Genomic DNA, 15,000 nt, shown 5'->3' on the forward strand with positions numbered 1-15,000 from the left:
TGCCTTTTAATATTCAGTCTTTCTGTGTCATTACTACCCTGAATCAGAAATACCATGCGATAGAATAAACTATCTGCAGCCTGAAAGCCTGCAATTAAACACATGCTTATGTCTTTTTAATAATGGACACAAAAAGTGCAGACTTAAACGCATTTCACGTAACACTTCTGTGCAATCTGCACAGTCCATCTGCAAAAATCCTGCCTGCAAAATATACAACATATCTTGCGACTGACGACAGTTCCAATATCCTCGCTTTCCTTTTGCAAAAGGAGCGACGTTATGGAAAGTGTGACAGACGAAGCAGCGGAGAAGAAACACAGCATTCCATGCGAGCACTGAATTTCCGCTCCTCCTTTTGCTGGCCTGAGGGATAGGCCCAGATCACTTTCATTTTGCTCCTACATTTGCTCTCTCTCTGCCTCAGCCACATGATGCAGTGCCGTGTCTTTTGATACGTCCCTCTTTCAATCTCACTATCTCTGTCTCTCTCTCTGTGTCTCTCTCTCTGTGTCTCTCTCTCTCTCTCTGTCTCTCTTCCTCTCTCTCTCTCTCTCTCTCTCTCTCTCTCTCTCTCTCTCTCTCTCTCTCTCTCTCTCTCTCTCTCTCTCTCTCTCTCTCTCTCTCTCTCTCTCTCTCCTTCCATCTCCATTCATCTTTCCCAATCAGGCCTCACATGCCCTCCTGGCTTTGGATTAAAGTCGAGAGCTCATGTCGCTCACTCGGATCTTTGGGATGTAAACACTGCCATAATGTGGCCGGGCTCTCATTAAACATAGCTCCACGCTAGCGGCCGGGCTCTCATTAAACATAGCTCCATGCTAGTTGGCCGGGCTCTCATTAAACATAGCTCCATGCTAGTTGGCCAGTGCTACAGTTGTGTAGCTTAGCTATTCCTCACACGGAAGAACTCACAGACACACACACACACACACATTCAAAACAATAGGAGCGTACGCGCACACACACACACACACACACACACACACACACACACACACACACACACACACACGCACGCACACACACACACACACACACACACACACAGACACACACACACACACACGCACGCGCAAGAACGTACGCACATGTGCCGCCAGGCCCGCCACACACAAACCGACACAAGGATACGCGCAAAAGAACAGTTATGCATTATGCGAGTGCTATTTTTGGTTTTTCTCCATGTTCGGTGTTGTTGAATGATTAATAGAGCACAGCGAGACCCCACTGCATTGTAGATGTTCTTTTCCTCCTTCATTATTTGTATTCTTTTCCACATCAGGATGCACCTGCTCGGAGGAGAGTTCTTGAGAACGAACCGACCTTCATGCCGAACTGTCTCAGGGACGGGGAAGGGGTGGACATCTTTTGAAGCTCAAATGATCATCATTACACATTGCTCTCAGTGTAATTACTACTCTCTGACTGGTGGTGAGGGGTTAAGGCAGCTTTGGAGGCTGTGATTTAGGACAAACCCATTTCATTTGCCTATTGTGTCCCACTTGGTACCGTAGTCTCTGCACAGAGGCAGCAGAAACTGGGGAATTAAAATGGGGTGAGGGGGTGAAATGCATCCATGACTCATGGGGACCATGGCTATCAAACACATACAAGTACTTTGTGTTCTGTGTCTCAGCTGTAAACCCTTTCCCCTCATCTCTTTTCCAGAGCTACAGTCTGGTGGTAACTGTAGTAGAGCGATTTTCAAAAGTAGTTTTTGGCTTAGGGATACCTTAGCTCTCTCTCTCTACAGATGAGAAAAGAATGAACACACACTGAGATAATGGCAGGGATTTTCACTGCAAATTTTTTGCACCGTGTATATGATTCTGGATTCAGGGCAGAAAAGAATTTGAAAAAAAAATACAATAAAAGGTACAGATATAATATAATACAAATATACATACAACATTTAACTCCACTACAAATAACTATTTTTGAAACGATCAAAACACTTTTATTCGGGCTAAGCAATTGCTCAGTGAAGCATATTGTCTCACTCTTGACTTCAAACACCACGCTGAGATCTTGGTAAGCCCAGCACATATCTAAAACCAAGCTCAAAATCACACAGGAACACCACAATAACACGCTCAAAGCCATGACCAATTGGCCTTTTGTCCATGGGCACCTGGGCCTTTCTCTACTTAGTTCCTCATACTTCCTTTCCTTTCCCCTTTGAACTGCCATCAATGCCTTGGCCTCATGCAGTCCATGGCGGCTCAGACTGTGGTTACCTGAACATCAAGGCAAATATGGGGAGCGGAAGTGAGGACCATGGCACTGGTTCTTGGAAGGAGGACTAACCGCGACAAGAGCGAGGCGAGCGACGGAAGTAATTGACTTTGTATTGAGTCGCGTGACAAAAGCGATTCTGGAGACAAGAGTGATGTGCGCGACGAGCGCGACAGTTTGAAGTTGAAATCCTTTCAACTTTCTATGATGCGGTTCGGCGACAAGCCACAACAGCCAATGACTGTATAGAGGTCAGTGACCACAGCCAATGGGAATGCTTGAATGCTTTGCCTTCTGCCTGTAAGGACATTCTCTAGTCTCTTCAATCGCTCGTATCGCTTGCTGCTGCACTTGTTCGTGTCGCTTGAATCGCATCGTGCCTGGTCTATTCACGCGGTAAAGCAGGCATTGGTAGCCTGGCGAGTCTGGTAAACACATGAGCACTAGCCAGCTTCCTCTACTGTAGCCAACTGTGTTATGCTGTGCTGTGCTGTGCTCTACAGGCTCCTCTAATTGGCTGTGTGTTGTGCTAGCCTGCTCTATTTAGCTGTGTTGTGTGGTGCTGTGTTGACCTGTGCTATGCTGTGCTAGCTTCTTGCGTTATCTCGCTGCGTTGTCCTGAGCTGTGCTGTGCTGTGCTGTGCTGCAGGGGAATAAATAGGTCACAATGAGCCGCTCAGCCGCTTCTCCCCAGTCAACTCTGGGCTGTCTCCTCAGAGGCACGGCAGCCCAGAAAGAAAGAGAGAAGAATGGAGAGAGAGAGAGAGAGAGAGAGAGAGAGAGAGAGAGAGAGAGAGAGAGAGAGAGAGAGAGAGAGAGAGAGAGAGAGTATGAGGGAGAGGAAAGAAAGAAGGAGGTCAAGAGACAACACCGAAAGAGAAAGAGACAGAGAAAAGGAGAGCGCAAGAGGAAACGTGAAGAGAAAGAAGGAGAGAAGAAGGGAGCAAGGAGAGAGGCAGCGAGAGATGGATGGAGAGAGAGAGAGAGAGAGAGACTCCAATCCTCACCGCTGAACGGTGATTCATCAGGGTCACCAAGGTGATGAACTCTCCGCTCACCCAGCTACATCCTCCCTTCATCCACCCACGCACAAACTCATACACACACACACACGAGCGCACGCAGACGCACACACGCACACACACACACACACACACACACACACACACACACGCGCGCACACACACACACACACACTTACGCGCACACAGACGCACACGCGCACACAGACACGCACACACACACACTACAGCACCTACAGGCAGGAAAGAATGCAACCTCACCGCCACCACCACCACCGCCACCACCTCATGGCAGAGCAAAAACAAAAGGCGCAGGAGACAGAGACAGAGGCAGCACTGACGAATACGACTTGTAGCCCGAGAAGACAAGTGCCCTTTATGAGGACGGGCGGACGGGGTGCAACTGTGGGGCTGATTGCATAACTGCCGTTTGGGAAGCTCTGGGGGAAAAAAAGAAAGGGCTGCCAATGAGGTGCAGCGGTAATGAGCTCAATCATGTGGAACACAGCACACAGGCACGGCCATCAATGCAAGGCAGGCAGGCAGGCAGGCACGCACACGGACGCACGCACGCAAGACACATACAAACACAGCACACAGGCACAGCCATCAATGCAAGGCAGACACGCACGCACGCACACGGACGCACGCACACACGCAATGCAAGACACATACACACAGCACACAGGCACAGCCATCAATGCAAGGCAGACACACACACACGCACACACACACACACACACACAAACACACCAATGCAAGACACATACACACAGCACACAGGCACAGCCATCAATGCAAGGCAAGCAGGCAGGCAGGCAGGCAGGCAGGCGCACACACACACACACACACACACACACACACACACACACACACACACACACACACACACACACACACACACACACACACACCTATCAATGTAAGACACATACAAACACAGCACAGGCACAGCTATCAATGCAAGACACACACACACACATACCATAGAGACTGAACATGCGTGTGTATACACACAGCACTTAGGCACCGCTATCAATGCAAGACACATACATTCACAGCATACAGGCCGTTATCAATGCAAGACACATACACACACACACACACACACACACACACACACACACACACACACACACACACACACACACACACACACACACACACACACACACACACACACACACACACACACACACACACACACACACACACACACACACACACACACACACACACACACACACAGCACACAAGCACAGTGCAGACAAAGACATGAACTGCAGACAGACTAAAGGTAAACTACAGTGGACAGGATGCTATCCCAAGTCTATGGGAGCCAGGGGTGCAAGTAGTTGCCATGTCTTGCCGGTGCTAACCCCGCTCTAATCTAGTTGTGAAGAAGATTTTCATCGATACCCCCCCCCACACACAACAAGAGGACATGAATGAGGGTGCACCGGACAGAAAAGAGGGCGCGCGCACACGCACACGCACACACAGCTATCAATGTAAGACACATACAAACACAGCACACAGGCACAGCCATGCAATATAAGGCACACACACACACTCACACATACCGTACAGACTTGAACATGCGCGTGCATACACACAGCATTTAGCACCGCTATCAATGCAAGACACATACACACACAACACAGAGACACAGTTATCAATGCAAGACACATACACACACATCACAGAGACACAGTTATCAATGCAAGACACATACACACACATCACAGAGACACAGTTATCAATGCAAGACACATACACACACATCACAGAGACACAGTTATCAATGCAAGACACATACACACACATCACAGAGACACAGTTATCAATGCAAGACACATACACACACATCACAGAGACACAGTTATCAATGCAAGACACATACACACACATCACAGAGACACAGTTATCAATGCAAGACACATACACACACATCACAGAGACACAGTTATCAATGCAAGACACATACACACACATCACAGAGACACAGTTATCAATGCAAGACACATACACACACAACACAGAGACACAGTTATCAATGCAAGACACATACACACACAACACAGAGACACAGTTATCAATGCAAGACACATACACACACAACACAGAGACACAGTTATCAATGCAAGACACATACACACACAGCACAGAGACACAGTTATCAATGCAAGACACATACACACACAGCACAGAGACACAGTTATCAATGCAAGACACATACACACACAGCACAGAGACACAGTTATCAATGCAAGACACATACACATACAAACACAAAGCACACAAGCACAGTGCAGACAAACAAAGACAGTAGCCAGGATGCTTGTTCTCATCTAGTCGTGAAAAGATTTTCGCTTGATACTACACACACACGCACACACTAAGAGGACATGAATGAGGGCGCACAGGACATAAAAGCATGGACGGACAGACAGACAGACAGACAGACAGACAGACAGACAGATAGACACACAGACAGACAGACAGACAGACACACACACGCACACACAGGTCCTTGAGGTCCTCACCTGTTGCTCTGGAGTAGATGGCAACTGAGCCGCTGACCAGGCCCACGTACAGACAGCGGCCCGTATGCACCAGGCATGTCACCGTGGACTTATCCGGGGTGAAGAAATGCTGCAACCGGACCTTCTTGGACCGCTGGCTGCTTTTGTAAACACAAATACTGGAGGGAAACATACATACAGACAGACAGAGAGCAAAAGAAAGAAAGAAAGAAAGAAATAAAGCCAATATTTCATCAGTTTCAAGTTGTTATAAGTCAAGTTGTTATGTAAAAAGCCAAACCATAGACTAGACTGTATACAGTCTATGAGCCAAACAGTATGGTTCATTCTAATCATGTATTGTGTGTCCTGTTTTTTAGCTGTGTTCATGTGTGGTTCCAGTTTTCATGTATGAATAATTACATGTAGCAGTTGTGAGAAATTACTGAATGTGCAGACCACCCCGCTTTTAAACTTGGTCCGAATTTGGCCATTGAAAATGAAAGTAGCAAACGTATAATTTCGGCACATACTACACAATCAAGCCGATTTACTAAAGCAACCAAACTTGCCCCCACATTTTTAAGCACATTAATCAAATTGACATTTTGCAAATCCCCTAGTTTCCTCTCTCTCTCTCCAAGTGATTAATGTGATGTTAATAATTTTGGTGATGAATGAGCAAGGTCAGTTCTGGTGCGGAGCTGGTTCTGACAAGCAGAGCAGCCAGGGCTGCACTGAAATGGCCTATGATTCAATCCCTTGGATTAGCAGCCCGAAATGACCTCATTAATGTGTAATCCTGAATATCTGTGCACTGTTACGCTTCTCACGGAGAGACATGTCGCCTATTCACTACTACAGTATACCTCAACTGCTTCCAAATCCCCACTGACGCTCCTCTTGGGTTTAGGGAAAAAGGTATTAAGCTAAGGCTAGGGTAATGTTCATCTTGTGGAAAGTAGCTGCATGGCTGCGCTCTCTTGGCAAAGTGGTACAGCACACATGCTACATGGCATGCACTCTGCTCTGTAAGACATTGGCAGAGGAACATGGCTTACAGAGTTATGGCTGTGCACTGCACTGTAGGTACTGAACAGAGAAAAGAGCATTTGTGTTCTTTTTGAGTTCCAAACCATTGTTTCAAATCAGGTGTAGATGGCTAAAGTTCCAAACTATAATTTCAAGTCAACTGCAATTTTAAACCATGCTCATCAGATTAAGTAATTTACATAATGCATTTCTAAAATTACTGAGATGTATCTGCCTTGCTTACACACAAAATTGGTGAAAGCATGCTCATAACCGCTCATAGAAAACGCAGATATCATGCTATTATTGCAATAGCCTAGTAATAGCACCAAAATAACATATTACCGGTAATTAATAATCTTAATATGCAATTTTTTGCGATGCCATCGGAGGTGGGGTATCAGGGTGGAACCCTCCCTAGCCTGAGTATCATCCTCCGTAGTGACCGCGCTGGCTCAATACTTTCGCTTGCTGACCACGGAGTCTGACCCTGCAGCCACCCCCGGCAGTTGGAATTCAGATATTCGTTCAGTATCTGAATAGCCAATAGGCTCGCTCATAGTCTAAGCCCCTCCCCAAGCCCTCTTACGTGAAGGCCAGCCATCTATCATCAGCTTAAACGCGAACAGAGAGATGCTTTGCAAGCTTTTGTCGGCGGACAATGACAATGGGTTTCTCCACGCCGTGGAACATAGAACTGCCCAGCGCCAACTTCTTGCACACGCGAGGCACGAGTTGATATATAAGACTCTTCCCGAACCCGGTAGGCAACAATGCCAGAACGTCTTCCCCGCCGACAAAAGCTTGCAAAGCATCTCTCTGTTCGCGTTTAAGCTGATGATAGAAGGCTGGCCTTCACGTAAGAGGGCTTGGGGAGGGGCTTAGACTATGAGCGAGCCTATTGGCTATTCAGATACTGAACGAATATCTGAATTCCAACTGCCGGGGGTGGCTGCAGGGTCAGACTCCGTGGTCAGCAAGCGAAAGTATTGAGCCAGCGCGGTCACTACGGAGGATGATACTCAGGCTAGAACCCTCCCATCTTGGTGGAGGGGTTTCACAGTGGCACTGAACTCAGGACCGTCCCTGCTCTAGTGTATCGAGTAGACATCTGGATCTAACATACCTCCCCTGCTCTAGTCTATTGAGTAGACATCTGGATCTAACATACCTCCCCTGCTCTAGTCTATTGAGTAGACATCTGGATCCAACATACCTCCCTTCCTCCATGCCAAGGCAGATGGTGGGGGTGAGGCTGCTCTTCCCTTGCTGGGAGTCCGCGTCCGAGCCGCTGCCCTCTGCTTGCCCGTTGGCCATGCCCTCCTCCATGGGCACGTATGCCATGCAGAGGATGCGCGACTCCACGTTGAAGCACTCGGTGACCTTGGGGCTGGAGTTCTGCATGGCCACGATGGCGATCTGGCCCATCTGATTGGTGCAGCTGGCCACCTGAGACAGCGGGAGAAGAGGTCAGAGGCGTAGTATGCAGCAAAGTGCCCTTTCATGCTGGTTCTCTGTTATGAGCTTGCTATTACCAAATGGTAATGGCCATTAACAGGTAATTAATATGTTACTTAATGTTGTTGGCAATTTCATGTTATGTAATGTGTATGTGTAATGTAGTTGATTTATTTGACTTTGTAGTTCAGTCAGATTGCCGGCGATTCCATCTGCACCAAAGGCCAACGTGGCAAATAGTACATTGACTGCATTCACACAGCACATTTCTATTCCTTTGAGCATTCAAATATAATCTCAAAGTGCTGTACAATGTTCACCAGTGGTGCATTATATGTGGCAAACAAAACAATACAGCTCCCATTCTGCATTATGCTGCACTTTACAGGCAACAAAATAAAGCACCTAGCACCTGACGTGGTGGTGAAGAATAGCTGTGGACCGATGTACAGTATAGCACTACGTAAGACAACAGTGCAACTCACAGCCTATACAGTGCCCTCCATAATTATTGGCACCCCTGGTTGAGATGTGTTAAAAGCCTTAAAATAAATTCAGTGTTTATTGCAGAAGAATACTGTCACACTGAAAATTGTAGGAAAATGTAGCCTTCAACTCAAATGAATTGTAAGAAAATAAAAAAATCCCTGACTAAAAAATAATTATTTTTCATTAAATCACCTGTTCCACAATTATTGGCACCCTTAACAATTCCCAGGAAATAAATATAATTGAAGCATTTCTGTCATTTCTACAGTAGTTTAAAAAGTTTACCAGAGTATGTAGGAACATTTAATTAGTAATTCATCACTTCCTGTTTCCCTGGGGTATAAATATGACGTGACACCGAGGCCATTTCTCTTATCCACTCTTAAACATTGGAAAGACAAAGGAACACAGCATACAAGTGAGGCAGATGTGCGCCAACCTTCACAGGTCAGGCAGAGGCTACAAGAAGATTGCCACTCAACTGCAGCTGCCCATATCCACTGTGAGAGGAATAATTAAGAAGTTCAAAAAAACTGGAACAGTGGTAAACAAGCCTGGACGAGGACCCAAGTTTATTTTGCCACCACGCACAGTGAGGAGGATGGTAAGAATTACAGAATTACAACAAATGGTAGCATCCTGGGGTCACAAAGTCTCCAAATCAACCATCAGGCGCTGTCTACACGCCAACAAGCTGTTTGGGAGGCATGCACGGAGAAAACCTTTCCTCACTCACAATCATAAACGCAAGCGTCTGGAGTTCGCCAAGCGGTATTGGGGCTTCAACTGGGACCGTGTGCTTTGGTCAGATGAGACCAAGATTGAGCTTTTTGGCAACAAACACTCTAAGTGGGTCAGGCGTACCACGAAAGATGCGCATGCTGAAAAGCACCTCATACCCACTGTGAAGTATGGGGGTGGGTCAGTGATGCTGTGGGGCTGTTTCGCTTCCAAAGGCCCTGGGAACCTTGTTAGGGTGCATGGCATCATGAATGCTTTGAAATACCAGGACATTTTAAATCAAAATCTGTTGCCCTCTGCCCGAAAGCTGAAGCTGGGTCGTCACTGGGTCTTTCAGCAAGACAATGACCCTAAACATATGGCCAAATCTACACAGAAATGGTTCACCAGACACAAAATCAAGCTCCTCCCATGGCCATCTCAGTCCCCTGACCTCAACCCCATTGAGAACCTGTGGGGTGAGCTGAAGAGGAGAGTACAGAGGAGAGGACCCAGGTCTCTGGATGATTTAGAGAGATTCTGCAAAGAGGAATGGCTGAAGATCCCTCTTTCTGTCTTTTCCCATCTTGTGAAACATTATAGGAGAAGATTAGGTGCTGTTTTGTTGGCAAAAGGGGTTGTACAAAATATTAACACCAGGGGTGCTAATAATTGTGACACACATTATTTGATGTCAAATAATTATTTCTTTATGTGGGATTTTTCCCCACTGAATAAATGCACTTGTATTGAAGGTTGGATTTTTCTCTTTTTTTCCATTAAGGTCCCATATTATTTAGAAAAAAAAAAAAAATAATTGGAAGCTAAAAAACACATCTCAACCAGGGGTGCCAATAATTATGGAGGGCACTGTATATGTATTCCACAATGAAAATGAATGTGTAAACACTTCTAGCAGAGCCAAAAAGAGTCTATAGCCATCTGGTCCATTATGTCCAAATGCTGATCACGTTTGTACTTGTACACCAAGTACTTAGCCCATTTATTGGCCACTTCCACCCCCCACCCCCCCTCTTTTACCAAACACCACCTCCATTACGTCCTGTAGGAGAGACGAGTGGCTTGTTCTGAGTGAGTGGTACCATGCCACTGCTGGCTGCCCCCACCAGTACAATCAGACAGAGCGTTCCACCGAGTGCCGCCATCTATCACCCTGGGCCATTATGAGTCAGTGGAACATGGAGATTTTCTCCTCGGCCCCCAAAGTAAACATAACACAACAGTAAATGACTTTCTCAATGGCGCGCCTGACTCACGCTTGGAGAGAGGCACTTTGGTACAGGGAGCGAGAGCGGGGGACCAATAAAATTGCTCCGAGGAGTGGGGCAATTAGTCATTCTAATTGGACAGGCAGAAGGGCTACCTACGTATGTAACTGGCTGGCTGGAACTGATGATTTATCAGAGCAGATGACATACGAAGCTGTATATCGCGACTGTACGCACCTACGTGTTTTGTTCTTGTCTTATCTGTATATCGCACAAAGCTGTTTCGGCACTCCTTTGTCAGTGCACTTCATCTCCTGTCATGGTAAGATACAATGCATGAATCGACCAGCGCCTCAGTGCAACTTGTTCGTTACATAACAGCAGGCAGTGTGTGGGAGGCCATTTGAAAAATGTGTGCGTGCGTGCATGCTTGTAAGTGTGTGTGTGTGTGTGTGTGTGTGTGTGTGTGTGTGTGTGTGTGTGTGTGTGTGTGTGTGTGTGTGTGTGTGTTAGAGAGACAAAAGAAGGAGAGATCCTCACCCACACAAAGCCATGACCAAGTGCAGGCATGTCAGCTGTGCTCTCGCTGTTCACGTGAGGCTCTGGATTGTGCACCGCACACTCCACCTGGTAGAGAGAGAGAGAGAGAGAGAGAGAGAGAGAGAGAGAGAGAGAGAGAGAGAGAGAGAGGGAGAGGGAGAGGGAGAGAGAGGGAGAGAGAGGGATGGAGGGAGAGAGAGAGAGAGAGAAAGAGAAATGGAGAGAGGGAGAGAGAGAGGGAGAGAGAGGGAGAGAGAGAGAGAGAGAGAGAGAGAGAGAGAGAGAGAGAGAGAGAGAAAGAGAAATGGAGAGAGGGAGAGAGAGGGAGAGAGAGAGAGAGAGAGAGAGAGAGAGAGAGAGAGAGAGAGAGAGAGAGAGAGAGAGAGAGAGAGAGAGAGAGAAATGGAGAGAAATGGAGAGAAATGGAGAGAAATGAAGAAAAAGGAAAAACGGATAGCGGCATAAAGCAATAGAGAAACGGAGCTCAATTGTCTGAGAGATTTATTAAGACTTTGCTTAAACGTAGCCCACAGCATCACCATCTCTATTCAGAGCTTCACATCATCCCGAGCCAGCACACACTGTAAAACCCAGTCACCCCACACAAAGACAAGGGCATGCCGCACCACACTGCAGCATTAACAGACACAGGTTGGCGTTTCAAGGTGGCACTTTTTAGGAGATGAAAAATGTATTTAATCTCTGCAACCCTTTGGCTACTCTCGCTGATGGAATGTGTGTGTGTGTGGGCTGTAGCTGGCACAGTCTCTGTGTGTGTGTGTGTGTGTGTGTGTGTGTGTGTGTGTGTGTGTGTGTGTGTGTGTGTGTGTGTGTGTGTGTGTGTGTGTGTGTGTGTGTGTGTGTGTGTGTGTGTGTGTGTACAGATGGCAGTCCTCACTAAATGCTAGCCCTTCCTATTGATCACTCTAAAAATACACCAGCCCTCAGTGGATTTAAATTCACTGCATTTTGCAGTCGCTAGATCTGGGTACGAGCAGTACAGTAAATTTGCATTTCAAACGGCAGTAATTTGCTATTCGTACTGAACTAGCACGGTTAGAAAATCCCTTCCCTCATACTGGACTGTGTGCTTAGTATCAGGGCTTGACATTAACTTTTTAACCCACCGGCCACTGTGGCTAGCGGTTTTCCATAGTCAGTAGCCATGCAGGTATTCCACTAGCCACAAATTATACATTGTTTTTTTTTCTTTATCATTATAGTGTACGTGGTAGTGTACGAAGATGAGATGCTAAAGCAAGATGAGTGTATAGCTTTCTACATGGAAGTATATCAAGGAAATAGAAACTGAGTTGCTGAGTTTTGTCTTGAACTTAAATACCTGTACAAACAATTGATATACAAGGGGAAAACAGCAGATTATACACGTAGGCTAGTATGATGTGTATGACATACCAAGGATTAAACTGCCAGCCGAATTGGCTAGTGACGCTGAAAGTATTACTAGCCAAAGCCAAGTTTCACCAGCATTTGGCCGGTTGGCAGGTGCCAGTGTCAAGCCCTGCTTAGTATTCCCTCATATTACTTGAAATGCTTCTGTGCATGAATAATGTACCATGTTATTGATATGATTAATTATAAAAGCTAAAATAACCAACATATGATTATGTAAATATTGAGTATCAAAACAACCCAACACAGTAGAGCCCCACACACAAGTTCCTTCATCAGTTTTTGCTCTTCTTTTACTCTTAAAATCCTAAAACATGTACATGATACAAAATAATCGGAACACTTTACCTAGTAGTTTAATATGAAGATGGAAACATTTATCATTTGACCTGAATGGCAGTGGGAGCAGACAGGGCTGAATGAGTAGACTTGTGTTGAAATGAAAGTGAAAGTGAAAGCCCAACTGGGAAACTCCAACTCCCATTGTCATTGCGTGAGTTCCAATATGTAACCTTGCGTCCTCCACTTGTGCTTGTAGCCTCGTACCAGGATGTAATATGCCATGATGACATCACTGACAACAGCATTATATTTCAATATTTTGCAAGGGCTCAATTGTAAAGTAATTTTCTCATTTGCAAACTGGATGGTGAATGTAGAACAGTCCCCAAAAATTGTTTTGGCTAAGCTGACAACGAGGAAACTTTATTGTTTTCTCCACAGAGGAGGGGCCAGGAGGCGGGGCGAGGCCAAAAGCACAAGTGGAGGACACAAGGTCGCATATTGGAATGCACACATTGTGACACAGTACTCCACAGCACACAAGTGTTCACTGCACACTGCACACAACAAAATTGCATTTATGCTTCACCCGTGCAAGGGGGCAGCTCCTAATGACGCCCCAAGGGAGCAGTGCGGCGGGGCGGTACCATGCTCAGGGTACCTCAGTCATGGAGGAGGATGGGGGAGAGCACTGGTTAATTACTACCCGTACCAACCTGGCGGGTTGGAAGTCGAACCGGCAACCTTTGGGATACAAGTCTGATGCCCTAACCGCTTACCCATGACTGTGCCAAGAAAAGCAGAGAATGCACGCACATCAGTGGTGCTGGACAAAACAAAATAATGTAAACAAAGTAAATGATAAATGTCTGCAACACTGTTAAATGCTGCCAGCCAGGGTACATCAACAGTGTTGCGGACACTTATCATTTACTATTAGACTTGTGTGCCAACCTTGAACTCCTGCAGCTTGGACATGACCACAGGCATCTGCTTTAGCAGCAGTGGATGCTTCTGCTTCTTGATCTGGTTCCCATCGTCCTCCGCGAAGAACCAGCCTTGCAGGTTATCCTCCTCTGTTAACAAGCACACCCACACACACGCAAATACAAAATCAGACACAGTGCACAGCCCCATATATAATAAGACACATGCACACACACACACACACACACACACACACACACACACACACACACACACACATGCGCGCACGTGCGCGCACACACACACGCACACACACACACACACACACACACACACACACACCTCTGTCTCTGGTGTCCACACGCACGCATGCACACACACACACAGGTGAGGTTTGAGAGTGGGGGGAAAAGATCATGCACATCATTCATAAAGAGAAATCTGCCTCATGAGGAAACCAGAGTGAAATCAGTAAATTACGGCACGCCACGTTCACGTAAACTCCCCTCTCGACATTTCCAAACACATTACTGACTGTCCAAAGAGCAGAGTGGCGATTCATTCCCTTTGGCCTGGCCAGGCCTCTCCTTGCTTGCTGATGCATTATCCTGTCAAACTGCCACGGCCCAGGCCAGTCTAATGAACACTAATGACTTTCCCCTTCGCGAACAGTGTGGCGCAATTAAAACTCCCACACACAGACTGTATACACTCACGCTCCAGGCTCCATGGAATATCTGCACCACGTCCACCCTAGAACCTTGCAGGGGAGAAAGGGAGATATTCCCGGGTCAGGCTCAGAGACATATAGCATCTCTATCTCTCCCTGGGGCGCACACAGCAAGGGGTCTCAGTGAAGCCTCTTCATTTTCTCTTTTTCCATTTCTCGGTCCCCCTCAATTTTTTTTTTCATTCCCCTGTCTTTCTTTTCATTCCTCTCTCTTTCTTGTGGACGATTTACTGCAGGGAAGAGAGGGAGTGCAGTGAACTGAGGGATGTCTGTGGGCCTCGGGAGGGATGTCTGTGGGCCTGGGGAGGGATGTCTGTGGGCCTGGGGAGGGATGTCTGTGGGCCTGGGGAGGCATGTCTGTGGGCCTGGGGAGTAGTGGTGTCAACAATGATCGA

General features: G+C 46.7%; 1 protein-coding gene across 2 annotated transcripts in view; it reads right to left on the reverse strand.

The window, feature by feature from the left end:
* arhgef10 (Rho guanine nucleotide exchange factor (GEF) 10) overlaps positions 1 to 15,000 on the reverse strand; it is a 102,502-nt gene that overhangs the window by 20,996 nt on the left and 66,506 nt on the right. For both annotated transcript variants that reach the window (XM_063183535.1, XM_063183534.1), the window contains 4 exons: positions 13,903 to 14,024; positions 11,254 to 11,340; positions 8,034 to 8,266; positions 5,807 to 5,964 (listed from right to left, as the gene is read on the reverse strand). In XM_063183535.1, coding sequence (XP_063039605.1) covers positions 5,807 to 5,964; positions 8,034 to 8,266; positions 11,254 to 11,340; positions 13,903 to 14,024 — 600 coding nt within the window. The remainder of the gene's footprint in view (positions 1 to 5,806; positions 5,965 to 8,033; positions 8,267 to 11,253; positions 11,341 to 13,902; positions 14,025 to 15,000) is intronic.

The sequence above is a fragment of the Engraulis encrasicolus genome, chromosome 19, assembly GCF_034702125.1.
Source record: "Engraulis encrasicolus isolate BLACKSEA-1 chromosome 19, IST_EnEncr_1.0, whole genome shotgun sequence".
Taxonomy (NCBI): domain Eukaryota; kingdom Metazoa; phylum Chordata; class Actinopteri; order Clupeiformes; family Engraulidae; genus Engraulis; species Engraulis encrasicolus.